Source organism: Hemitrygon akajei, chromosome 2 (genome assembly GCF_048418815.1).
Source record: "Hemitrygon akajei chromosome 2, sHemAka1.3, whole genome shotgun sequence".
NCBI lineage: Eukaryota > Metazoa > Chordata > Chondrichthyes > Myliobatiformes > Dasyatidae > Hemitrygon > Hemitrygon akajei.
This window is the reverse complement of record NC_133125.1, coordinates 211748722-211774942: the sequence shown is the minus strand read 5'-3', so window position 1 is coordinate 211774942 and position 26221 is coordinate 211748722. Positions and strand designations below refer to the sequence as shown.

General features: G+C 43.4%; 1 protein-coding gene across 1 annotated transcript in view; it reads left to right on the top strand.

Annotated features, from left to right (window-relative positions):
• LOC140720513 (butyrophilin subfamily 1 member A1-like) overlaps positions 1-24016 on the top strand; it is a 52661-nt gene extending 28645 nt beyond the window's left edge. The window contains exons 5-9 of the mRNA XM_073035360.1: positions 4294-4413; positions 9369-9401; positions 15815-15841; positions 17538-17564; positions 22390-24016. Of these exons, the coding sequence (XP_072891461.1) occupies positions 4294-4413; positions 9369-9401; positions 15815-15841; positions 17538-17564; positions 22390-22946 (764 nt within the window). The 3' untranslated portion in view covers positions 22947-24016. The remainder of the gene's footprint in view (positions 1-4293; positions 4414-9368; positions 9402-15814; positions 15842-17537; positions 17565-22389) is intronic.
• The last annotated feature ends 2205 nt before the right edge of the window (positions 24017-26221 follow it).

Genomic DNA, 26221 nt, shown 5'->3' with positions numbered 1-26221 from the left:
TTACTGCAAATAAAAGTAAGTTTATACCCTCATCCCAGTCACTTTCATTTTCCACACAATATGTCCTAATCATATTCTTGAGGGTAGAATGAAACCTCTCCAAGGCACCTTGCAACTCTGGATGATATGCAGATGAAGTGATTTGCTTAGTTCCCAATTTATAAACTATTTGTTGAAACAATCCAGACGTAAAATTACTGCCTTGATCAGTTTGTATTTCCTTAGGTAATCCAAAATAAGTAAAGAATTTTATAAGAGCCTTTGTCACAGTTTTAGCTTTTATATTCCTAAGTGGTACTGCCTCTGGAAACCTAGACGTAGTACACATGATAGTCAACAAATACTGATAACCAGTTTTTGTCTTTGGTAATGGACCAACACAATCTACAATAACTTTAGAAAATGGTTCACCATATGCTGGAATAGGTTGTAATGGAGCTACTGGTGTAACTTGATTTGGTTTACCCACAATTTTACAAGTATGGCACGTTTTACAAAACATCGCCACATCTTTTCTTAGACCAGGCCAGTAAAAATGTTTTAAAATCTTGTCCACAGTTTTCCTTACCCCTTGATGTCCACCTAAAGGCACACTATGAGCTAAAGTCAAAATCTCATTTCGATAAACTTTCGGGACAACTACCTGGTAAACAACATTCCATTCCTCACTTGCAGGAATTGTAGGCGACCTCCACTTCCTCATCAACACTCCTTTTTCCAAGTAATATCCTACTGACACCTTCTCAATTTCACTACCTAGTAAAGCTTGTTCCCTTAATTTTATAATCTCAGGGTCTCTATTCTGCTCTGCTATCATCTCCTTCCGAGACAGAGATAAATCTTCATAGACTTACTCCAAGAATCTTGTTCAAACAACGAAGGTAAGAAAGTCTCTGACACATCCTCAAAACTCGAACCCTGAGTTGAACAGTCATGAGTAACAACTTCATTCTGCGCATCAATCTTTTTAGCCATAGCTCTAGTCACAACACAGGAAGAATCTGTGTTAGAATTCATCTCTGGTTCCTCTGACTCCATTGTCAAATACACTTCAGGAAAAACTTGTCCACCTGCCAAGTCATTACCTAACAATAAAGAAATACCCTTCACAGGTAAACTATGCTGTAATCCTACTTTAACAAATCCTATAATGAACCCTGACTTTAAATTTACTTTATGTAAATGTACAGGTATAAAATCACTCCCACCACCTCTTACATAATTTGCCTCACCAGTATCAGACTCTTCATTAAATTTCAACACCCTGTCTAACATCAGTGATTGAGAAGCTCCAGTATCCCTAAGGATTTTTATTGGCACCAGAGTAGATCCTTCTTTCAAGGATACAAACCCTTCAGTTATAAAATGATCATATCCCTTTTTAACTTGGTCAGACTCTAACAAAGCCTCATTTGTGTTTATCAAACCCTGTAACTTTACAGGTGCTTCAGTATGTTGCACACAAGCATCTGGAACTGCTTCCTTCTCTTTCTTTTTCAATCTGAAACAGTTAGCTATTACATTGCCAGGTTTCTTACAATAATTACAAATAAGACCAAACTGTCTTTCCTTCACAGGTTTTCCTTCCTCCTTACCTTTCTCATTAACTTCTGATTTACCTTGAGTCTCCATGTTATTTTTCCTCTTAAAAATTTTGCCCTGAGGAAATTTATTCTTATGGATTAAAACATACTCATCAGCTAATCTAGCACAGTCCTGCAATTTATCAGTATCCCTCTCATTTAAGTAGGTCCTTACTTCAACAGGAATGCTTCTTTTAAATTCCTCCATCAAAATCAGCTCTCTCAATGTATCATAGTCCCCATTTACATTTTTAGAAGAAACCCATCTCTCAAAACACATAGCTTTATCATAGGCAAATTCCACATAAGTCTTTTCCACAGACTTTTTCAAACTTCTAAATCTTTCTCTATAGGCTTCTGGGTCTAATTCGTATGCTTTGAGATTATGTGTTTTCACAATATCATAATCATGTGCTTGCGCAGCAGTTAAAGCTGTGTAAACTTGTTGTGCTTTGCCTTTAATTACACTCTGTAACAACACTGACCATTTATCTTTTGGCCACTCTGACGTCCGAGCAATAGTTTCAAAATGTTGAAAATATCTTTCCACTTCTGTTTCACTAAATGGAGGGACCAATTTAATTTCTTGACTAGCAACAAACAGTTTTCTAAAACCAGAAGACTGATTCCCAGACCTTAATTCTGACATTGCATATTCAAATTCCCTCTTTTTCTGATCAGCCTCCAATTTACAACGCTCCAATTCAGCTTTACTTTGTTCCAACTTCATCTGTTCGATTCGCAACTGCATCTCCAGATTACTTATTGGAAACAACTCTAAAATCGATGCATCAAAAACACCCGAATCCACATAGTGTGACGCGATTTTTCTCTGTATAACAGCCTTCGATGTAATCTGCAAAATACCTTTAAGTTGCAATTTACTAGCTATCTCAGTCACCTCAGATTTTTTCGCCTTCGCCAACAACTCCGCATCTGGCGAAGCCAGAAACTCATCAATATTCATCGTTGCTGAATACCACTCACAAGCCAATCAAACAAACGAATCGAGTATTCCCCGTGTCCAAAACACCGATTCAAAAGTTAGCAAGCATTTAAACTCAAACGATCCAATCCCGGGCGAGCCCCCATATTTAATGTTACGAATTCAGGCAACAATGAACAGATGAGTTAGGCAGGGGTTTTTTTTTATAACAAATAACACTTTTATTAAACACTGAAAACAGACCCCCCAAAAGTAAACAAACACTAACGTAACCGGAAACAGCTGCTGTGCGGCAGCTTAAACAGTTCTTAAAGCGATGCAGCTCAAACAGTTCTTAAAGCGATGTTGCGAAAACAGTTCTTTAAAGTAGTATTGCCAAAAGTTCAAAATGCTCACAGTCCATTTAAGGGAGAGACTTTTTAAGACGATTTAAATTCTCTTTCATGTCGCTTTTCTTCAATCCCCGACGTCGAACTTCCCACGAAGAATTTACGAAACGAAACGGCTTAAAGGCACTGACCTTTCCTTTATCACACTGTCCTCAATCTTCTGCTATCCCGCAGAGATTAACACGAGAACAGTCAACGAATTCCTTTCCGAATAAGGATTAAACAAGGTCGAACCCGTTTCACTGTTGTAAATCGATTCCCCTCGATCTTTAACTCCCGAACTCCAATCTTCACTCTCCACTGATTTCAAACTAGCAGTATTTGTAAGGAAACTGCTGGCAATGACCTTTTAAACTTTAGGCATTAGATAAAACTTCATCTTTCAACTAAACTGCGTCATCACATTAAATCACGCAGTGGCATGAAGTCAACATAGCAAATGCAGCCACGAACTGCCCCACCTCACAGGGAGGGGTCCTCCTCTTATACCCTGTAAAAAAAACTGTCACATGATCTCTACTGGTGGGAAAATGACATCACTCCACCATCACAAGACCATTACCTCAAGTCCAGTATAACTTCAACCCCAGTCACGTGACAAGGGTACCACTGACATGTGTCACGGGTACGTAACAACCACCCTATCCACATGAGATTCCACCTTCAGGGAACTATGCACCATTATTCCTAGATCACTCTGTTCTACTGCAGAGGCCCTTCTGCCCAACTGGTGCATGTCAACCAAGATGTCAATCTATGCTGGTTCCATTTGCCCATGTTTGCCCTTTAAATCCACCCAGTCCATAACAAACTGTTATTCTGCATAGTTCCATCAACCTGCACCTAGACCATCGCCCTCCAAACCCTGTTCATCTGTGTATTTCTTAAAACTTCTCTCAAATGTTGAAATCAAACCCACATTCGCTGCTTCTGCTGGCAGCTCACACCATCCTATGAGCTCCTTCTCAAGTTTCCTAAAAATATTTCACCTTTCACCCTTAATCCAGGACCTTTAGTTCTAATCTCACCCAACTTCAGTGGAAAAGCCAGCTTCTGTTTGTCCTATCTATACCCCTCATAACTGTGTATATCTTCATCAAATTTCCTCTTTATTCTCCTGTGTTCCAGGGCACAAAGTCCTAATCTCGTTAACATTTCACTGTAACTCGGGACCTCACTTTCTGGCAGCATCTTTGTAAACTTTCTCTGCACCCGTGCAATTTTATTCATATCTTCCCTTGTGGCTTTAGAAATACAGGGCACTTCCCAAAGTAGCCATGCACTTTCAGCCTTATTTTTCTTAAATAGAAAATGAATGATGTCTGTGGGTTATTTTCAAGGCGATGTTGTCTAATCATTGGCATTTGCTTTTCAGATGTTTTCTTCCCAGTTGTCTCAGGCTGGCTGGTGTTCTTGTGTCTGCTCCTCTGTCTTCTGTTGATAGTTCTTGGTCTTGGCATTTTCTGGACCTTAAGAAGACGTAAATACATGAAAGGTATGGTCTTGGTCTCACGCAGCCATTGGGCAACACCGAGTCACAATTTAACCCACTTTATTTTTCATGTTACCAATGAAATTAAAACACACCCAGTGGCTACTTTATCTGGTACAGGAGTGGAACCCGGTGTTGTCTTCTGCTGCTGCAGCCCATCTGTTTCAAGGTTCGATGTGTCATGTGCTCAGAAGTGCTCGTCTGCACACCACTGTTGTAACGCTTGGTTATCTGAATTACAGTCAGCTTGAACAACTCTGGCCACTCTCCTCGGATCTTTCTCAATAACAAGCCTTTATTAGTTATTTGCATTAATGAGCAGGTGTACCTAATAAAGTGGCCACATCGTGTAGCTTGAAATAAGTAGGGGAAGCGGCATGTGTGCAGAAATAGTCTGACACTCTTTTGGATCTTTGCAAACCATGAAATCCCGATATTTTAGGTTGAGGTTGGTTGATGTTGGGGTGGGGTTCCTGTGGGAGAGGATTCAGAGAGGCCCATGTAACAATTGGCTTCGAAGTGGTTAGGTGTCTGCAGGCCCAAATCCATGTGGGCTGGATGCTTGTCCTGGGGTTGAAGGACGGTGAATGTGACTGTGGGAGGAAGGAGTGCAGCTCTTTTTGCTGTTTGTTTTGTTGCTTTTTGTGTTCTGTGTTGTTCTGCTGAACATTGTCTGATAGGTTGGAGATGGAATGTGTGGTAACACGTGCGGGCTGCCCCCAGCACATCCTTGGGTCGTGATGGTTATTAACACAAATGATGCATTTTGCTGTATGTTTTGAAGTCAACGTGATGGACACCACGGTAATGTAGCATGGCACTATTAAAGCTCAGAGCGTTTCTTCCACGCTTCCCTCAAGTTTACCTGATCCCTTTCCGACACCTCCCTCCCCTTTCTCAATCTCTCTGCCTCTATGTCTGGAGACAGCTTATCTACTGATGTCTGTTATAAACTCTCTGACTCCCACTGCTACCTGGACTATACCTCTTCCCACCCTGTTACTTGTAAAAATGCCATCCCGTTCTCTCAATTTCTCCATCTCCTCTGCAACTGCTCTCAGAATGAGGCTGTTCATTCCAGAACTAAGGATATGTCCTCCTTTTTCAAAGAAAGAGGTTCCCTTCCTCCACCGTTAACACTCCTCTCAACCATATCTATTCCATCTCATACATATCTGCTCTCACCCCATCCTTCTGCCACCCCACCAGGGATTGGGTTCCTCTTGTCCTCATCTACCACTCCACCAGCCTCCACATCCAGCAGCTAATTATCCACAACTTCTGCCATCTCCAGTGGGATCCCACCACCAAGCACATCTTTCCCTCCCCACTGATCTCCCTCCTGGCACATCCTTGCAAGCAGAACAATTGCTACACCTGCCCCTACACCTCCTCCCTCACTACCATTCAGGACCCCAAGCAGTCCTTCCAGGTGAGGCCACACTTCACCCGTGAGCCTGTTGGGTTCATCTACTGTATCCGGTGCTCCCGGTGTGGCCTCCTGTATATCGGTTAGACCTGACGTAGATTAGGAGACAACTTCGCCGAGCACCTACGCTCCATCCACCAGAAAAAGCGGGACCTCCCAATGGCCACCCATTTTAATTCCACTTCCCATTCCCATTCCAACATGTCAGCCCATGGCCTCCTCGACTGCACAACAAAGCCACACATGTTGGACGAGCAACATCTTATATTCCGTCTGGGTAGCTTCTAACCTGATGGCATGAACATTGATTTCTCAAACTTGCAGTCACACCTCCAACCCTCCTTCATCATTCCCCATTCCCATTTCCCTCTCTCTCCTTACCTGCCCATCACCTCCCTCTGGTGTTCCTCACACTTCATCATTCCCCATTCCCATTTCCCTCTCTCTCCTTACCTGCCCATCACCTCCCTCTGGTGTTCCTCACACTTCATCATTCCCCATTCCCATTTCCCTCTCTCTCCTTACCTGCCCATCACCTCCCTCTGGTGTTCCTCGCACTTCATCATTCCCCATTCCCCTCTCCCTCTCCCTCCTTACCTGCCCATCACCTCCTTCTGGTGTTCCTCGCACTTCATCATTCCCCATTCCCATTTCCCTCTCCCTCCTTAACTGCCCATCACCTCCCTCTGGTGTTCCTCGCACTTCATCATTCCCCATTCCCATTTCCCTCTCCCTCCTTACCTGCCCATCACCTCCCTCTGGTGTTCCTCACACTTCATCATTCCCCATTCCCATTTCCCTCTCCCTCCTTACCTGCCCATCACCTCCCTCTGGTGTTCCTCACACTTCATCATTCCCCATTCCCATTTCCCTCTCCCTCCTTACCTGCCCATCACCTCCCTCTGGGGTTCCTCACACTTCACTTTCTTCCATGGCATTCTGCCCTCTCCTATCAGATTCTGCCTTCTCCAACCCTTCATCTGTTTCATCAATCAACTTCCCAGCTCTTTACTTCACCCGCCTCTTCTCCTGGTTTCACCTGTCACCTACTACCTTGTATTTCTTCCTCCCCTCTCCCACCTTCTTACTCTGACTTCTCATCTTTTTTCTCCAGTCCTGATGAAGGCTGAAACATCGACTGTTTCCTTTTTTCCTTTGATGCTGCCTGGCCTGCTGAGCTCCCCCAGCATTTTGTGTGTGTTGCAGACACGTTTCACTGTCTGTTTCGACATAATGAGATAAATAAATCTGAATCGGAATCCATTCTGTTTCTGAAGTGGCCTAGCAAGCTGCTCAGTTGTGCTACATCCAGTGTTAAAGCAAAAGAACGATATAAGCAGATACTCCACCTGGTATCAACCCACGCGCTGAATTCTGACATCGTCAGTTCCAGTCCAGTTGTCCTTGCAAAGGTCTCCCGGAGGACATTTGAGGACAGTTGTTTGTATTTTCAGAGATCCCCCACAAAAGGGATCTGTTGGCCACTTAAAGCAAATTTAGGCCACTCAGCCCTTCTACCATGCCATCCTGTCTAATTTATTATCCCTCTCAACCACGTTCTCCTGCCTTCTTTCTGTACCCTTTGATGCCCTGACTAATCAAGAATCTATCAACCTGTCCTGTAAATATACCCAATGATGGTCTCCACAGCCATCTGTGGCAATGAATTCCACAGAGACACTACCCCCAGTTAAAGAAATTCCTCCTCATCTCTGTTGTAAGGAACATCCTTCTATTTTGAGGCTGAGTCCTCTCATTCTAGTCTCCACCACTATTGGAAACATCCAGTCTATCTAGCAATATTCAATAGCTTTCAATAAGATCCCGCCTCATTCTTCAAAACACCAGTCAGTACAGGCCCAGAGCCATCAAACTATCCCCACACGTTAACCCTTTCAATCCTGGAATCACTCTCGTGAAAATCCTCTTGACCCTCTTCAATGCCAACACATCTTTTCTTAGAAAAGCAGCTCAAAGCTGCTCTCAGTATTCCTGGGTTGGTGTGACCAATGCTGTGTAAAACCAAAGCATTACATCCTCGACTTTGTATTCTAGTGCATGCCATTGGAAGGTTGGGGTACTGTTCCTGCCACTCTCTGTAAGCACTTTGTACATTCTCCCTGTGAAATACAGTATTCTGATTTTTTTCCCACATTCCACACTGAGCTGTTAGGGTCAGGATGAGTGAGTTCTAGTCGTGCTGTGTTAGCACAGCATCACTTGCAGGCTGCCCCCAGCTTTTCACAGACTGTATTGGTCATTGATATAGACAATGTACCTCACTGTGTGTTTTAATGTACAGGTGATAAACAAAGCTAATCTGTTATACTGACCAAGGCAGCCCTTGTAGGCAATATTCTGGAGTTGACTGCTGTTGTCCTTAGGTACTTCCTGTCCTGCTGGCAAAACTGCCCCAACAGTGAGACCGATACTTATGGGAGCAGGTAGCACTGGAGTCCGAGCATTGACTACCGATCCCGTAATATCCAGTAGAATTGGGTTCAACATGGACATGGACATCTCCTGCCAACTACCCAGCAGTGACCTTCTCAGCCAATGGAACCGTACTGCTCAATGATCAACATGTATGGAAGAAGCACTGAAAATAGTAATTGTACAAAACAAACCCTGGGTAGAGGGCCTCTCCCTTCAGGAATCACTTGGCAGCATGGTCACTGATCAAAGTGGTCAAGGCACGAAGGACCAGGATGCCATATTAGGACGGTAGTGATTAGCGCAATGCTGTTACAGCTCGGGGCATCGGAGTCCAGTCCGGTGTTCTGTGTCCTCCCTGGGGAATGTGTGGGTTTCCTTTCGGTGCTGCAATACCCATTAATAGATTGATTGGTCATTGTAAATTATCCTGTGATTAGGCTCGGGTTAAATTGAGGATTGCTGGCAGCACTCCTTGAAGGGCAGGAAGAGCCTATTCTGTGCTGTATCTCTAAGTAAATAAAAATAAGTTTAAAAAAATTGGATCCGCAAGTGGAAATGTGCAAACAATCGTGAGGGGATGAACTTACTTGATTGGCAAGAATGACATCTCCTTATGGCAAATGGATCTGTCCATGGCCACATTACAAAACTGACCACGTGTGGTGTTTCTGGAGATAAAGTGACACCTTCACACTGGAAACTCTCCCCATTGTCCCCGAAACCTGTAGATCAAGTTAATGCTCAGTGTTGCCAGACGGTGCCTGGTCCTGCAGAACTAAAGGTTAACAGGAGTAGAGCTCGTTAATCTAATTTGTCTTCCTCCCCGAATTCCCTCCATCCCAGAAGCCAGTTGTCAGCCAATAAGATTCACCCCATGGGATATCAAATAATGACTGATAGCTTTGGATACAGCAACAGTTATGGACCTGACATTCCTTCTGTAGTACTGGAGTTTGCATTCGCTGGTGCAATTACTCGTTCAGTTTTGAAATGCAGAATTCACTCTATTCATTCATAATTATAAGCAAAAATAGATGTTAATGAGATCTGCTGGTGTTTATATTGACTACAATTCCCTTGTTGAATTTTCTAGGTCTAGAAGATGACAAATCCATCAAACAGTATGGTGAGTGTATAATAACTGAAATAAATGCACTATAACAATGAATAAACTCCCAGCTCTTGTAGATGTGCCTTGTAAAGAGACCATAAGGTATAGTAAGACATTAGGCCATTCAGGCCATCGAGTCTGCTGCACCATTCCATCTTGGCTATTTTATTATCCTTCTCAACCCCATTCTCCTGCCTTCTCCCTGTATCCTGGCTAAAGGAATTCCTCCTCATCTCTGTTCTAAAGGGACGTCCTTAATTTTTTTGAGGCTGTGCCCTCTAGTGCTAGACTCCTCCACTGTTGGACACATCTAATCTACCTCAGCCTTGCAGTATTTGACAGGTTTCAGTAAGGCACCAGCGGCTGAAGCTGCAGTACAGGGTTGTTAAATGATGTACTGAAAATTGACAAAGCATTTAGACCATAAGATATAGGATATAGAATTAGGCTATTTGGCCCATCAAGTCTGCTCCACCATTTCATCATGGCTGATCCATTTTCTCTCTCAGCCCAAATCTCCTGTCTTCTCCCTGTATTCTCTCATGCCCTGACTAATCAAGAATCTAACAACTTCTGTCTTAAATATTCTCAGTGTCTTGGCCTCCTCAGCCACTTGTGGCAATGAATTCCACAGATTCACCACTCTCTGGCTAAAGAAATTTCTCCTCATCTCTGTTCTAAATGGATATCCCTCTATTCTGAGGCTGTGCCCTCTGGTCTTTAGGCTTCCCATCATAGGAAACATCCTCACCACATCCACTCTGTCCAGGCCTTTCAACATTCGATAAGTTTCAATAAGGTCATTCCTCATTTTTATGAATTCCAGTGAGTAGAGGCCCAGAGCCATCAAATGCTTCTCACATGACAAGCCTTTCCGATCTGGAATCATTTTTGTGAACCTGTTTGAACCCTTTCCAATGGCAGCACATCTTTTCTTAGTTATGAGGCTCAAAACTGCTCACAATACTCCAAATGAGGCCTCACCTACTGATTCTTGAAAGATCATTATATGTGCCTTCACAATATCTTCAGCCACCCCTTTCAGAACCCTGGGATGTATACCATTGGTTTAAGTGACTTATCTACCATCAGTTTCCCAAGAACCTTCTGCCCATTAATGGCAACTTCACACACTTCTGCCCCCTGACTCTCTGGAACTTCTGGCACACTGCTGGTGTCTTCCACAGAGAAGACTGATGCAAAATACTTAATCAGTTCATCCACAATTTCTTTGCCCCATTACTACCTCTCCAGCATCACTTTCCAGTGGTTCGATATCTACTCTTGCTTCTCTTTTACACTTTATCTATCTGAAGTATCCTCTTTAATATTATCTGTTAGCTTACCTTCATATTCTATTGTTTCCTTCTTTATGATTTTTTTAGTTGCCGCCTTTTGGTTTTTAAAAGTTTCCAAATCCTCTAACTTCCCACTAATTTTTGTTGTATTATGTGGCTTCTCATTACACATCGGTGATTATATAAAATTATAAGCAAGCATAGGAAAGGTAAACAACAAGAAAAATATCAGCTCTACACTCCAATCCCACACATGCAATGTCAACTCTTTACAGTAACAAAACATGACAAAGCCCTATTCTCCTACAACATCCAGCTAAAAAGCTTGGTGGTTAGCTAAAAGGTTTGCTAAAAAGCTAAAAAGTGGAGGGAGATTCGTAAGATTACTTAAACACACAGCCTCTGTTTGTAAAGGATATGGAGATCTGTATCCCAGAATAATGCATTTCCCCATCACCTCAAATATAGTGGCGAGTCATTTAGGACTGAGGGTCTGTTAGTTCTCTGATCATCTGAATTTGATTAGAACATAGAACCTACGGTAGAACAGTACAGCACAGTACAGGCCATTCAGCCCACAATGTTGTGCCAACCATTTACCTACTTCAAGATCAATACAACCCTTCTCTCCCACTTAACTCTCATTTTTTTCTTTCATCCATGTGCCTATCTCACAGTCTCTTTAATGCTTCCAATATGTCTGCCCCTACCAGCACACCTGGCAGTGCCGAGGTGTATGCCGAGGAACTTAAAGCTGTTCAGGCTCTCAACTCCAGATCCGTTTACGTCTATAGGGTTTACCCTGTCTCCATTCTTCAAGCAGTCCGCAACATTGAGGGAGAAGTTGTTTTCTTGATACCACTGTGTCAGGCTGATGACTTCTTCTCTGTAGGCTGCCTGGTTATTATTTAATCCAACTCTGTAACATCAGTGTGGATCTGTAAGTACCAACCTTGGTTTCAAGATCTGTGTCCTTGTGAGATATTGCATGGGGAAAGGCTCTTTCAAACTGTACAAAGATGTGACATTCAATTTAATCACACAGCAAACACAAACCGTTTTTGCTTGAATTTACATAATATAAGTGACTTGCAACTTTTCAAAATGGGGAATAAAGGAAGAACAACCTGATGTTCATTTCCCATGCCTCCAGAGTCATAAAATGAATCACAGAGTACTACAGCACAGATACAGCGGGACATTGATAGCATCAGCTCAACAAGCTTTTTGAGGATGTGACTAAACACCTTGATGAAGGAAAAACTGTAGATGTAGTGTATATGGATTTCAGCAAGGCATTTGATAAGGTACCCCATGCAAGGCTTATTGAGAAAGTAATGAGGCATGGGATCCAAGGGGACATTGCTTTGTGGAGCCAATAGGCTGGTCCTGGACTTATTTCCGCTTGACATGATTAACATTATTATTTAATTATTTATGGTTTTATATTGCTATATTTCTACACTATTCTTGGTTGGTGTGGCTGTAACGAAACCCAATTTCCCTCGGGGTCAATAAAGTACGTCTGTTTGTCTGGAAAAATAGATCCATGATTTCTTGAAAGTGGCATCACAGACAGACAGTTTCATCAAAAGATCTTTGGAAAATTGGCCTTCTTAAATTAGAGTATTGAGTGTTGAAGCTGGATGTTATGTTGAATTTGAATAGGGTGCTGGTGAGGCTAAATTCGGACTGTTGTGTGTAGTTCTGATCACCCACCTACAGGAAAGATATCAATAAGATTGAAAGAATACAGAGAAAGTTTACAAGGATGTTGTCAGGACTTCAGGATCTGAGTTGTAGGGAAAGTGTAAATAGGTTAGGACTTAATTTCCTGGAGCACAGGAGAATGAGGGGAGATTTGATAGAGGTATACAAAATTATGAGTGGTACATATAGAGTAAACCAAGCAGGCTTTTCCACTGAGGTTGCATGAGACTACAACTAGAGTTCATAGGTTAAGGGTGAAGGGTGAAATATTTAAAGGAGAAACTGAGGGGGAACTTCTTCATCAAAGGGTGGTGTGAGTGTGGAACGAGCAGCTAGCAGAAGTGCTGGACGTAGGTTGAATTTCAACATTTAAGAGCAGTTTAGGTAAGTACACGGATGGGAGGGATATGGAGTGCAGATTGATGGGATTAGGCTGACTGACGTTTTGTGGACTAGATGAGCTGAAGGGCCTGCTTCTATGCTGTAGACACAGAGAACTCTGTGGAGATGTCGACTGCAGGATATCAACTGACTAACAAACCAAGAGAATGACCCTGTTATGTTTCGCTCCAACTGAGAAAGCGCAGTCTGGGCCTCCATTTAATATTTCTATGAAAAGATCACTTCTCCATCAGCACAGCACCCCACGGCATTGCATTGAAATGGAGTCTGTACGTTGAGCCTGAGTCTTTCACTTACGTTCACCTCCTCTGCCAGGGAAGTAAAGTTACCCACCCTGACCTTGAGCTATCATAGAAAATGACCAATAAGGTTATTAAAGTGTTACGACCTCGGCCCCCTCCTTTGTGAGAATCGCAAGAGCCCTAGTCAAGAGGGGGGTCAACTGACCCAAGAGGGGGAGAGACGTGCTGATAGACACAGGAAATGGGAGAGAGAGAGAGAGACGTGCGGAAGACCATGTTCTCCCAAGAAGCAGAATAAAGGCGACATTGACTATTGTCTCATGGAGACCACGTGAAAAGCCCTCGGGCAAAGTGGGTTGGTTGAGAGAGAGATCGCATCACCTGCAACCTGATTGACACCTGCGATCCCGTGAAGAAGTATAAAGGAGGGTCTGAGGGGGGGGGGACAACCCTTAGACGCACCAAGGAGACACCAAGGAAGCACGATACCGATTCCCGTGGGAGCGGGAAGCCATTTTGAAGGAAGCCACGTGCGTTAGATTCCAAATTTTGAATCTGTGGCTAGAACCATCGGAAGACCGCTTTTAACTGACAACGGGGAAGTCTGCTCCCCTGATTCCAAGGATTTGCTCTGTAAAGACAACGGGCAAGTGTTTATCCTTTCTCAACCATCTAGATACATAGATAGATAGATAGATAGATAGATAGATAGATAGATAGATAGATAGATAGATAGATAGATAGATAGATAGATAGATAGATAGATAGATAGATAGATACTTTATTCATCCCCATGGGGAAATTCAACTTTTTTTCCAATGTCCCATACACTTGTTGTAGCAAAACTAATTACATACAATACTTAACTCAGTAAAAAAAATATGATATGCATCTAAATCACTCTCTCAAAAAGCATTAATAATAGCTTTTAAAAAGTTCTTAAGTCCTGGCGGTAGAATTGTAAAGCCTAATGGCATTGGGGAGTATTGACCTCTTCATCCTGTCTGAGGAGCATTGCATCGATAGTAACCTGTCGCTGAAACTGCTTCTCTGTCTCTGGATGGTGCTATGTAGAGGATGTTCAGAGTTATCCATAATTGACCGTAGCCTACTCAGCGCCCTTCGCTCAGCTACCGATGTTAAACTCTCCAGTACTTTGCCCACGACAGAGCCCGCCTTCCTTACCAGCTTATTAAGACGTGAGGCGTCCCTCTTCTTAATGCTTCCTCCCCAACACGCCACCACAAAGAAGAGGGCGCTCTCCACAACTGACCTATAGAACATCTTCAGCATCTCACTACAGACATTGAATGACGCCAACCTTCTTAGGAAGTACAGTCGACTCTGTGCCTTCCTGCACAAGGCATCTGTGTTGGCAGTCCAGTCTAGCTTCTCGTCTAACTGTACTCCCAGATACTTGTAGGTCTTAACCTGCTCCACACATTCTCCATTAATGATCACTGGCTCCATATGAGGCCTAGATCTCCTAAAGTCCACCACCATCTCCTTGGTCTTGGTGATATTGAGACGCAGGTAGTTTGAGTTGCACCATATCACAAAGTCCTGTATCAGTTTCCTATACTCCTCCTCCTGTCCATTCCTGACACACCCCACTATGGCCGTGTCATCAGCGAACTTCTGCACATGGCAGGACTCCGAGTTATATTGGAAGTCTGATGTGTACAGGGTGAACAGGACCGGAGAGAGTACGGTTCCCTGCGGCGCCCCTGTGCTGCTGACCACCGTGTCAGACCTACAGTCTCCCAACCGCACATACTGAGGTCTATCTGTCAAGTAGTCCACTATCCAATCCACCATGTGAGGGTCTACTCCCATCTCCGTTAGTTTGTGCCTTAAGATCTTGGGCTGGATGGTGTTAAAGGCACTAGAGAAGTCAAGGAATGTAATCCTCACAGCACAACTGACCCCCTCTAGGTGAGAGAGTGATTTGTGCAGCAAATACGTGATAGCATCCTCCACTCCCACCTTCTCCTTATACGCAAACTGAAGAGGATCCTGGGCGTGCCTGGTTTGTGGCCTCAGATTCTGTATTATCAGCCTCTCCATGGTCTTCATAACGTACGACGTCAAGGCAACAGGTCTGAAGTCATTCAACTCCTTTGGTTGTGGTTTCTTCGGTACCGGGACAATACAGGATGTTTTCCACTTTCTGGGTACTCTTCTCTGCTCCAGGCTCATGTTAAAGATGCGCTGTAGTGGTTCTCCCAGCTCAGTCGCACAGGCCCTCAGTAATCGTGGGGAAACTCCATCCGGTCCAGCCGCCTTGCTGGTACAGATCTTCCTCAGTTGACCTTCCACCTGTGCAGCCGTAATCCTGGGCGTGGGCAAGGTCTCCTGTGAGTGGCTATTTTCCTGTGAGGGAAGTAAGCCTGGTGTGGATTTCTGCGGTGAGGATGAGATTGAGCTGTCGAACCTGTTGAAGAAGTTGTTCAGCTGGTTCGCTTTCTCCACATCTCCACTTATGTTCGCCCCCCGCTTTGCACTGCATCCGGTGATGATCTTCATCCCATCCCACACCTCCTTCATGCTTTTTTTCTGCAGCTTTTCGCATCTCTCTCTCTCCACAATGTGAAACCCCAGCGGTTCCCAAAAGGGAAAAGCCTGCAAACTTCTGAGTGACTCTTTATATTTCAATTGGACTCAGTATTACCCCTAGACAACTGTAGAGCTTATTTCTGATTGATTATTATTACACCGGTGTTTTAGATTGAGTTTTGACGATGTAACAAAAGTATATTTTTCTTAATTTTTTTAGGCCACTGGAAACCTCTTGTTGAGTCAGGTAAGTCATAATATTTAACAGAAATGTTATGAAAATGTTGAGGAACGTAGATTCCCTGTGCACCATCAGTTTAAACTCCTCTAAGCTGCAGAATGGTGAGAGTCAGAACAAATAGTGGCAGGGCATAGTTAGAGAGGGTGGGAAGTAGATTGGAGGGATATCACCAAGGAAGACCATCTCAGTGTTATCATATGATAGATGTCTGAGTCAGTGAGCCCTCTGGAAGCTGGAGGACTTACTGTGAGTGAGTGGGTGGATGGGAACGAGGGAGCAATGGCCTGGCTTTACTGTTATTGTTATTGTTGTTAGTGGAGGTGGTGTTGCTGGAGCTGGTGTTGGTGCTAATATTCTTGTTGCATGTGTTCTTCTGAACATTTTGGTCAAATTATGTTGGCCCTGGAATGTGCAGTGACACTGGTGGGGTGTCCCCGATATATCCCCAGGACGTGCTGGTTGTTAACACAAGTGAAGCATTTCACTGTATGTGTCAATGTACATGTGATAAATAAATGAATCTGAATGTAGTAATGGGGGGATGTCTGTCATGCTGTGAATAAAACTGAAATGTTGAAAATAATTAACAACAATATGATGTAAGAGCATAAAGAGGCCATTTGGCCCTTTGGTTTGATCCACCACTCCATCATGGATGATTTATTATCCATTTTAACCCTGCCATCTCTGTGCAACATTTCACCCTGACTGATCAGGAACCTATGAACCTTCATTTAAAAATACCCAAAGACCTGGCCTCCACAGTCGTCTGTGGCAATGAAATCCACAGATTCACCACAAACCTGCTGAAGAAATTCCTCATCATCTCTCTTCTGGGGGGATGTCCTTCTATTCTGAGACTGTGCCCACTTGTCCCAGACCCCACCCCCCACTATAGGAAACATCCTCTCCTTCTCCCCTTTATGCAGGCCTTTTGAGATGTTAGAGATTTCATTGAGCTTCTCTCTCCCCCATCCCCTCCAACACCCCCATTCTTCCAAACTCCTGCAAATACAGCCTCAGAGCCATCAAACACTCCTCACGTGTTGACCCTTTCATTCCTGGAATCAGATTATATTTCAGTCCCTTTGCACCCATACAACTTCTGATTTTTTTAGAACAGTGTCTGTGCTGGGGTTGTTTACTTTGGAAATCAGCTTCGGGTGAGACTTCAACTTTACGTGCCCCCAGTTAGTGTAATTATGCAGTCTGTTCTACACCCTTCAACCTAGTTACAACATGACCTACCTCGGGGGCGACCCAGCTAAATCCAATTTCAAATTTGGTCGTTGCTCTCTCAAAGAAAAATGAAGATTAGCTTTACTTGTCACATGTACATCAAAAATACAATGAAATGTGTCCTTTACATCAAATCGAATCAGTGAGGATTGTGTTGCCCCTTAACTCAAATGATGTATTTCACTGTATGTTTTGATGTAAAATGATGAATTAGTTGTGGGCATGCTACACTGGCACCGGAGCATAACGATGCTTGCGAGCTGTGCCCAGTACATCAGACTGTGTTGGTCACTGATGTAGAGGTGCATTTCACTTTGATTTCATGTTTCGATGTACATGTGACAAATAAAACTAATCATAAACTTCCAATTCAAATGAAGGTTGAACATTATGAGGAGAATTGCATGGTAATTCAATGTACAGGGAAAGTTTTTCCATACTAACTGGCTGTTTTTGTTTCCAGATTGGGAGATCATGTGTAAAAATCCAGGTAAGATCTTTGATTGATTACGATGGGTATTTTGGCTCCATCTGATGTTGCATCAGAATCAGAGTCAGGTTTGTCTACATCTGCGGCGTATGTTGAGAAAACTGTGGTCTTGTGGCAGCAGTACATTCCAATCCATCATAATAAAGAACATATAAATATATATATATTTTGACAAAATAAATAAGTAGTGCAAACAGAGAGGGAAAATAGTTGAGGTAGTGATCATAGGTTCACTGTCCATTCAGAAATCTGATGGCAGTGGGGAAGAAGCTGTCCCTGAATGTTGGGTGTATGTCTTCAGGCTCCTGCACCTCCTCCTCTGACAGTAGCAATGAGAAGAGGGCAAGTCCTAGGACATTGTGCTTCCTATGATGGACGGTACCTTTTCAAAATTCAAAGTACATTATTATCAAAGTATGTACATGTTATACAACCTTGAGAGTCAACTACTTGCAGGCAGCCACAAAACAAAGAAACACAATAGAACCCACTGAAAGAAACAGCACAGAACAAAGACCATCAAACACCCAATGTGTGAGAAAAGATCAAATTCTGCAAACAGTAAAAACGTAAACAAATCACAGGTGGAGTCTCCGAAAGTGAATCCACAGCCACGGAGCCAGTTCAGCAGCACAACTGCATCACCTTTATATCTCCGTGATGGTGAGGAGGCTGGTGCCCATGATGGAGCTGGCTGAGTTTACACATTTCTGCAGCTTTTTTCCCATCCTCTGCAGTGGCCCCTCTACCAGACAGTGATGCAACCAGTTTGAATACTTTCCGCAATACCACTATTGAAATTTGCCAGTGTCTTTTGGAACATACCAAGTCTCATCAAACAAAAGAAAGATAGTCATTGTCAGACAGACAGACAGACAGACATACTTTATTGATCCCGAGGGAAATTGGGTTTCGTTATAGTTGCACCAGCCAAGAATAGTGAAGAAATATAGCAAAATAAAACCAGAAGTAATTAAATAATAATAAGTAAATTATTCCAAGTGGAAATTAGTCCAGGAGCAGCCTATTGGCTCAGAGTGTCTGACACTCCGAGGGAGGAGTTGTAAAGTTGTAAAGTAAAATCCTCTTTTCAGATACCACCGTCAGAGAGTTCAATTCCACTCCCACAACACCACTGGCCTTGCAAATGAGTTTGTTGATTCTGTTGGTGTCTGCTACCCTCAGCCTGCTGCCCCAGCACACTACAGCAAACATGATAACACTGGCCACCACAGACTCATAGAACATCCTCAACATCGTCCAGCAGATGTTAAAGGACCTCCATCTCCTCAGGAAATAGAAACGGCTCTGACCCTTCTTACAGACAGCCTCAATGTTCTTTGACCAGTCCAGTTTATTGTCAGTTCGTTTCCCCAGGTACTTGTAATCCTCCACCATGTCCACACTGACACTTTGGATGGAAACAGGGGTCACCGGTGCCTTGGCCCTCCTCAGGTCCACCACCAGCTCCTTAGACTTTTTCACGTTAAGCTGCAGATGATTCTGCTCGCACCATGTGACAAAGTTTCCCACCGTAGCCCCGTACTCCGCCTCATCTCCCTTGCTGATGCATCCAACTATGGCAGAGTCATCAGAAAACTTCTGAAGATGGCAAGACTCTGTGCAGTAGTTGAAGTCCGAGGTGTAGATGGTGAAGAGAAAGGGAGGCAGGACAGCCCCCTGTGGAGCCCCTAGTGCTGCTGACCACTCTGTCTGACACACAGTGTTGCAAGCGCACGTACTGTGGTCTGCCAGTCAGGTAATCAATAATCCATGACACCAGGGAAGCATCCACCTGCATCACTGTCAGCTTCTCACCCAGCAGAGCAGGGCGGATGGTGTTGAACGCACTGGAGAAGTCAAAAAACATGACCCTCACAGTGCTCGCCGGCTTGTCCAGGTGGACATAGACACTGTTCAGCAGGTAGGCGATGGCACCCTCAACTCCTAGTCATGGCTTGTAGACGAACTGGAGGGGGTCTAAGTGTTGCCTAACCATAGGCCGGAGCTGCTCCAGAACAAGTCTCTCCAGGGTCTTCGTGATGTGGAGGTCAATGCCACCGGTCTGTAGTCATTGGAGCCACTGAGGCACGGCCTTATTTGCCTTATTTGTAATTGCATCAAGCTGTTGGGCCCAGGTTAGACCTTCCGAGATATAGACACACAGGAACTCGAAACCACTCACCCTTCCCCCTACTGATTCCTCAATGGTGGGTGTTCTCTCAACTTCCTCTTTCCAAAGTCTGCAATCAATTCCTTAGCCTTACTGACAATGAGTGCAAGGTTATTGTTGTAACACCACTCAACCAGCTGCTCTGTCTCTCTCCTGTGCTTCTCCTCATCACCATATGTAATAGTTGTGTCATCAGCAAATTTACAGATGTTGTTTGTGCTGTGCCTGGATACACATTAATGGTTGCAGAGAGAGTAGAGCAGTGGGCTAAGCACACATCCTTAAGGTGCACCAACACTGTTGATTGTCCATGAGGAGGACAATGTTATTTCCAATCTGCACAGGCTTTTGGTCAAGGATCTAGTTGCAGAGGAAGGTCCAGGGTTTGGAGTTTGTTGATTAGAATGAAGGATATGCTTTCGTTGCAATCAATAAACAGCAGCCTGACGTAAGTACTACTGTTGTTCAGATGACCTAAGGCTGAATGGAGAACTAGTGAGATTGCATCTACTGGATGATTATGGCAATTGGCAACTCTCAGTGGGTCCAGGTCCCTGCTTAAGCAGGAGTTGATTCTAGTTATGACTAATCTCTCAAAGCACTTCATCACAGTCGGTGTGAGAGCCACTTGGAAATTGTCATTACCAGTTCACCCTGCTCTTCTTGGACACTAGGAATATAGAGCTTAGGTCCTCCAGTCATTCCCTGACATTGGCCTGAAGTGGAATGTACACAACTACCAGAATTTTCGTAGAAAATTCCCTCGGCAGATTAAAATGATGATATTTGACAGCCAGATGTTCCAGGTTGGGTGAGCAGTACTGGGATAGAACTACCACCTTTGTGCACCACAATGAGTTAATCATAAAGCATATTCCACCGCCGCTGCTTTTAAATGACAGAACAGTCCTGTCTTTGCGGAGAATGGTGAAGCTGCATCTAAAATGGAGGGTGGTAGCCATGTTTCTGTGAAGTAGAGTACACAGCAGTCATTCCCTGATGTCCCTCTGGTACAGTAACCTTGCTCTGAGGTCTTCAGTTTCATTTTCCTGAAACTGTACTTTCACCAGCAGGATAGTCATCAGTGGAGCGCTAAAGCTCTGCATTTTAATCCTATCTGGGTAGACCAGCTCGGCTTCTGCAGTCTAGTTTCTGAAAGGGGAAATGCACTCTTGACCTGGCTCTGCATTCTGGGATCCACCAATTATGAGTCTCGACAGAATTTTTACGTGTCTTAAAATGATGTGATTACTGTGGCTGTGATTGTGGACTTCAGCTTTGGTAGTCTTGAATGGGAAAATTCTGAATTCGCACGCGTCCGACTGATCCGGCCCGCATGAAGCTGCATTTTGCTCAATCCGGCCCGTGACCTAAAATGAGTTTGACACCCCTGGATAGAACATAGAACAGTACAGCACAGCAACCAGCTTCCACCACAATGTTGTGCAGAACCAATTAAATTAGTGATCGAGTGACCAACTGAACGAATCTCCTCAGCCAACATAATGACCATATCCTTCCACTTTCCTCACTTGCAAAAGTCTATCTAAACAACCCTAGAAAGTCTGTAAATTTTATTTTTGTAAGTCATTTTCAATATGAATAAAGTATATTTTAATCCAAAAACATATCAGGACTGCAAAGTAGTAGTATGAAGGGGACTGGGACTGATTGGGATTGCTCTGCTGGAGCCTGACACAGTCTGAGGGTCACAATGAGGAACTGCAAACAGTCCTTTCAGGTGAGGCAACAAGCATGTCCACACCATCTGCCAAAAGTGGGATTTCCAGGTGGCCAACTGTTTTAATTCCTATTCCCACATGTCAGTCCATGGCCTCCTCTTCATTACCATGAGACTGATCGCTCTCAGGTTGGAGGAGCAACACCTCATATTCCATCGATTTAGCTCCAACCTGATGGCATGATTATCAATTTCTCCAACTTCTGGTAATTTGTTCCCCATTCCCCTTCCCTCATCGTCAATTTCCTATGCTGGCCTCATAAATAGATTAAAATTATTTATTTATTCTCCTCACCTGCCTATCACTTCTCCTGGGTTCCCTCTTCTTTCCCTTTCTCACAAGTTCCTCTCTATTCTCTATCAGATTCCTTCTTCTCCAGCCATTTACCATTATCACCTATCACCTCCCAACTCCTTATTTCCTGCCACTCCCCTACCCACCGACTTCACCTATCAAGTTCTAGCTTCCCTGACATCTAGTTTCCTGTCTGATCCTTCACTTACTGACCTGGTGCTCTGGTTCCCAGCCCCCTGCAAAACTAGTATAAACCATCCTGAGTAGCATTAGCAAACCCCCTGGCCAGGATATTCCCATTTCAGTTCAGGTGCAACCCATCCATCTAGTACTCTAGCCTAATTACAGGACAACTTTTAAAATGACCAATTAAGCTACTAACTGGTTAATGGGGAGAACGTACAAACTGCTCCCAGAGGGCGCTGGAATTGAACGCTGAACTCCGTATTGCCCTGAGCTGTCATAGTGGTGAACTAATTGCTATACTACTGTGACAAATATGTAATTTGATAATAAATTTGCTTTGAATTTGATGTCTTACTTGAATGTTGCTGCTGGTTACTCTCAGCTTATAACCTACATTATAACTGTTATCAATTTTTCCCATTTCTTGCAGCCTCTATAAAACTGGACACAGAAACAGCACATCGACAACTGGAGATATCAAAGGATCAGAAGAGTGTGAGACTGATGAACTCCCAGACAGATGTTCCTGAAAATGAGGAGAGGTTTACAGCCTGGGAATGTGTGTTGGGATCAGATGGATTCACATCAGGGAAACATTATTGGGAGGTAGAAGTTGCGGGAAATCACAAGTGGTCTCTGGGAATTGCTGGAGAGAATGCAAATAGAAAGGGTGACCTTACATTAAAACCAAAGAATAAATTCTGGTCCATTGGGCAAAATGAGAAAGAAATCCATGCAAACGATAATGATAAATTGGATATCTCTTATCAAGAGATTCCCAGGAAGATAGGAGTTTATCTTGATTATGATACAGGGGTAGTTTCATTTTACGATGCAAACACCAAGTCTTTCCTCTACACATTCAATGAGAAATTCTCTGAGAAGCTTTACCCTTTCTTTCACACAACACATCAGAAGAGATGGCTGAAAATCTGTTCCAAGCAGGAAACAAAACCCAGTAATCGTTCTAAAAATAATGTCATTTAACACAGCAGGTCTGTGCAATATGGATCAAGTATGTGTGGCTGAGAAGCTGGGGCAGGGGCAGGGCTTGGGTTCTTGGATCATTGGGATCTCTCCTGGGGGAGGTATGATCTGTACAAAAGGGGTGGGTTGCACATGAACCTGGGGGGGCAATATTTTTGTGGGTGGGTTTGTTAGAGCTGTTGGGGAGGGTTTAAACTAATTTAGCAAGGGGGTGGGAACCAGAATGAAGGGACTCAGGTTAGGACAGATGGTAAGAAAGCAAAGATAGCATGCAGTCAGACTGTCAGGAAGGGCAGGCAGATGATAGGACAAAACTGCAGTCAGCAGGGTGAGTATCAGTGCATTAGGGGAGCAGAATCAAAAAGGGTAGCAAATACGGTACTCAAAGTGTTATATCTTAATGTACGGAGAGTAAGAAATAGGGTGAATGATCTTGTTGCACTATTACAGGTTGTCAGGTATGATGTTGTGGCCATGACTGAATCGTGGTTGCAGTTGGGAGCTGAATGCCCAAGGTTACACACTGTATCAGAGGGATAGGAACGTAGCTAGAGGGGGTGGAGTGGCTCTTCTGGTAAAGAATGGAATCAAATCAGTAGAAAGATGTGACAAAGGATTGGAGGATGTTGAATCCTTGTGGGATGAGTTGAGAAACTGCAAGGGTTAAAGGACCCTGATGACAATTTTATTCAGGCCTTCCAACAGTAGCTGGGATGTTGAATACAGATTTCAAAGGGGAAATTTTAAAAAAAAAAGCATGTCAAAAGGGCAATGTTATGATAGTCTTGGGAGATTTAAACATGCAGGTGTATTGGGAAAATTAGGTTGGTAATGGATCTCAAGAGAGTGAGTTTGTTGAATGCTTACAAGATGGCTTTTTAGAGCAGTTTGTCATTAAGCCTATGAAGGGATCAGAAATACTGGATTGAGTGCTATGTAATGAACCAGAGGCAGTTAGGGAGCTTAAGGTAAAAGAACCCTTAGGAGCCAGTGATCAAAATATGATTGAGTTCAACTTGAAATTTGATAGGGAGAAAGTAAAGTCTGATGTAGCAGTATTTCAGTGGAGTGAGGGAAATCGCAGTGGTATGAGTGAGGTGTTGGCCAAAGTAAATTAGAAGGAGCTGGCAGGGATGACGGCATAGCATAGCTTCAGTTTATGGGAAAAATGATGAAGGTGCAGGACAGATGTATTCCAAAAACAAAGAGATACTCAAATTGCAAAATTGTACAACCATGGCTGACATGGGAAGTCAAAGCTAATGTAAAATCAAAAGAAGGGGCATACCACAAAGCAAAATTTAGCCGGAAGATAGAGGATTGGGAATCTTTTAAAAACCTACAGAGTAACTAAAAGAATCATTAGAAGGGGAAAGATGAAATATGAAAGCATGCTAGCAAACAATATCAAAGTTGATAGTAAAAGCTTTGTCAAGTATGTAAAAAATAAAAGAGAAATGAGAGAGGGTATAGGACTGCTGGAAAATGAGGCCATAGAAATAATAACGGGGGACAAGGAAATGTCAGATGAACTAATTGAGGATTTTGCATCAATCATCACTGTGGAAGACACTAGCAGTGTGCCAGGTGTTGTAGTGTGTGAAGGAAGAGAAGTCAGTGCGGTTACTATCAAAAGGAAGAATATGCTCAAATTCTGGAATACCTAAGGGTACATAAGTCACCTGGAGCAGATGAACTGCACCCTAGGGTTCTGAAAGAGGTAGCGTTAGAGATTGTGGAGGCATTAGCAATGACCTTTCATAAATCATTGGACTCTTGCATGGTGCCAGATGGCTGGAAAATTACAAATGTCACTCCACTCTTTAAGAAAGGAGGAAGGCAGCAGTAAACCTGACCTCAGTGGCTGGGAAGATGTTGGACCCAATGTTAAGGATGAGTTTATGAAGTACTTTGTGACACAGGACAAGATAGGACAAAAATCTTGCCTGACGAACCTGTTGGAATTCTTGGAGGAGATTGCAAGTAGGATGGATAAAGGAATGCAGTGGATGTTGTATTTTTGGACTTTCAGGAAGTCTTTGGCATGTTGCCACACATGAGGCTGCTTACCAAGTTAAGAGCCCATGGTATTACTGAAGAGTTACTAACATGGTTATAGCATTGGCTGATTGGTGGGAGGCAGCAAGTGGGAATAAAGGGATCCTGTTCTGGTTGGCTGCCAGAGGGTAGCAGTATTCCACAGGGGTCAGTGTTAGGACCGCTTCTTTTTATGCTGTATATCAATGATTTAGATGATTGAATAGATGGCTTTGTTGCCAAGTTTACAGATAATACAAAGATTGCTGGTGAAGCAAGTAGTGTTGAGGAAACCAATAGGCTGCAGGAGGACTTAGTCTGATTAGGAGAATGGGGAAGAGAGTGGCAAATGAAATACAATGTTGGAAAATGAATGGTCATGCACTTTAGTAGTAGAAATAAATGCGCAGACTATTTTCTAACTGGGGAGAAAATCCAAAAATCTAAGAGGCAAAAGGACTTGGGAGTCCTTGAGCTGAACACCTAAAGGTTAACTTGCAGGTTGTGTCAGTAGTGAGGAAGACATTGCAATTTTAGCATTTATTTCAAGAGGTCTGGAATACAAGAGCAGGGATATGTTGCTGAGACTTTATAAGGCACTGGTAAGGCCTCACCTTGAGTATTGTGAACAGTCTTGGGCTCCTCATCAATGAAAATATGTGCTGGTATTGGAGAGGGTCCAGAGGATGTTCACAAGGATGATACCAGGCATGAAAGGGTTATCATAGAAGGAATATTTGATGGATCTCAGTCTGTACTTGCTGGAATTTTGAAGGATGAAAGGGGATCTCATTGAAACATTTCGAATGTTGAAAGGCCTAGACAGAGTAGATATGGAAAGGATGTTTTCCATCGTTCAGGAGTGTAGGACAAGAGGGCACAGCCTCATGATAGAAGGACGTACATTTAAGGTACAGATGCGGAGAAATTTGTGAATTTGTGGAATTTGTTATCACATGCATCTGTGGAGGCCAGGTCGTGGGTGTATTTAAGGCAGAGATTAATAGGTTCCTGATTGGACATGGCATCAAAGATTACAGGGAGAAGGCTGGGGAATAGGGCTGAGGAGGGGGAAACAAGGATCACCCTTGATTGAATGGTGGAGTAGACTCAATGGGCCAAATGGCCTACTTCTGCTCCTATGTCTTATAGCCTTATGGTCTTATAAATATGTAAATATGGGAGTTCTTTGAGCAACACACACAAAATGCTGGCACCATCTATGGATGGGAATAGAT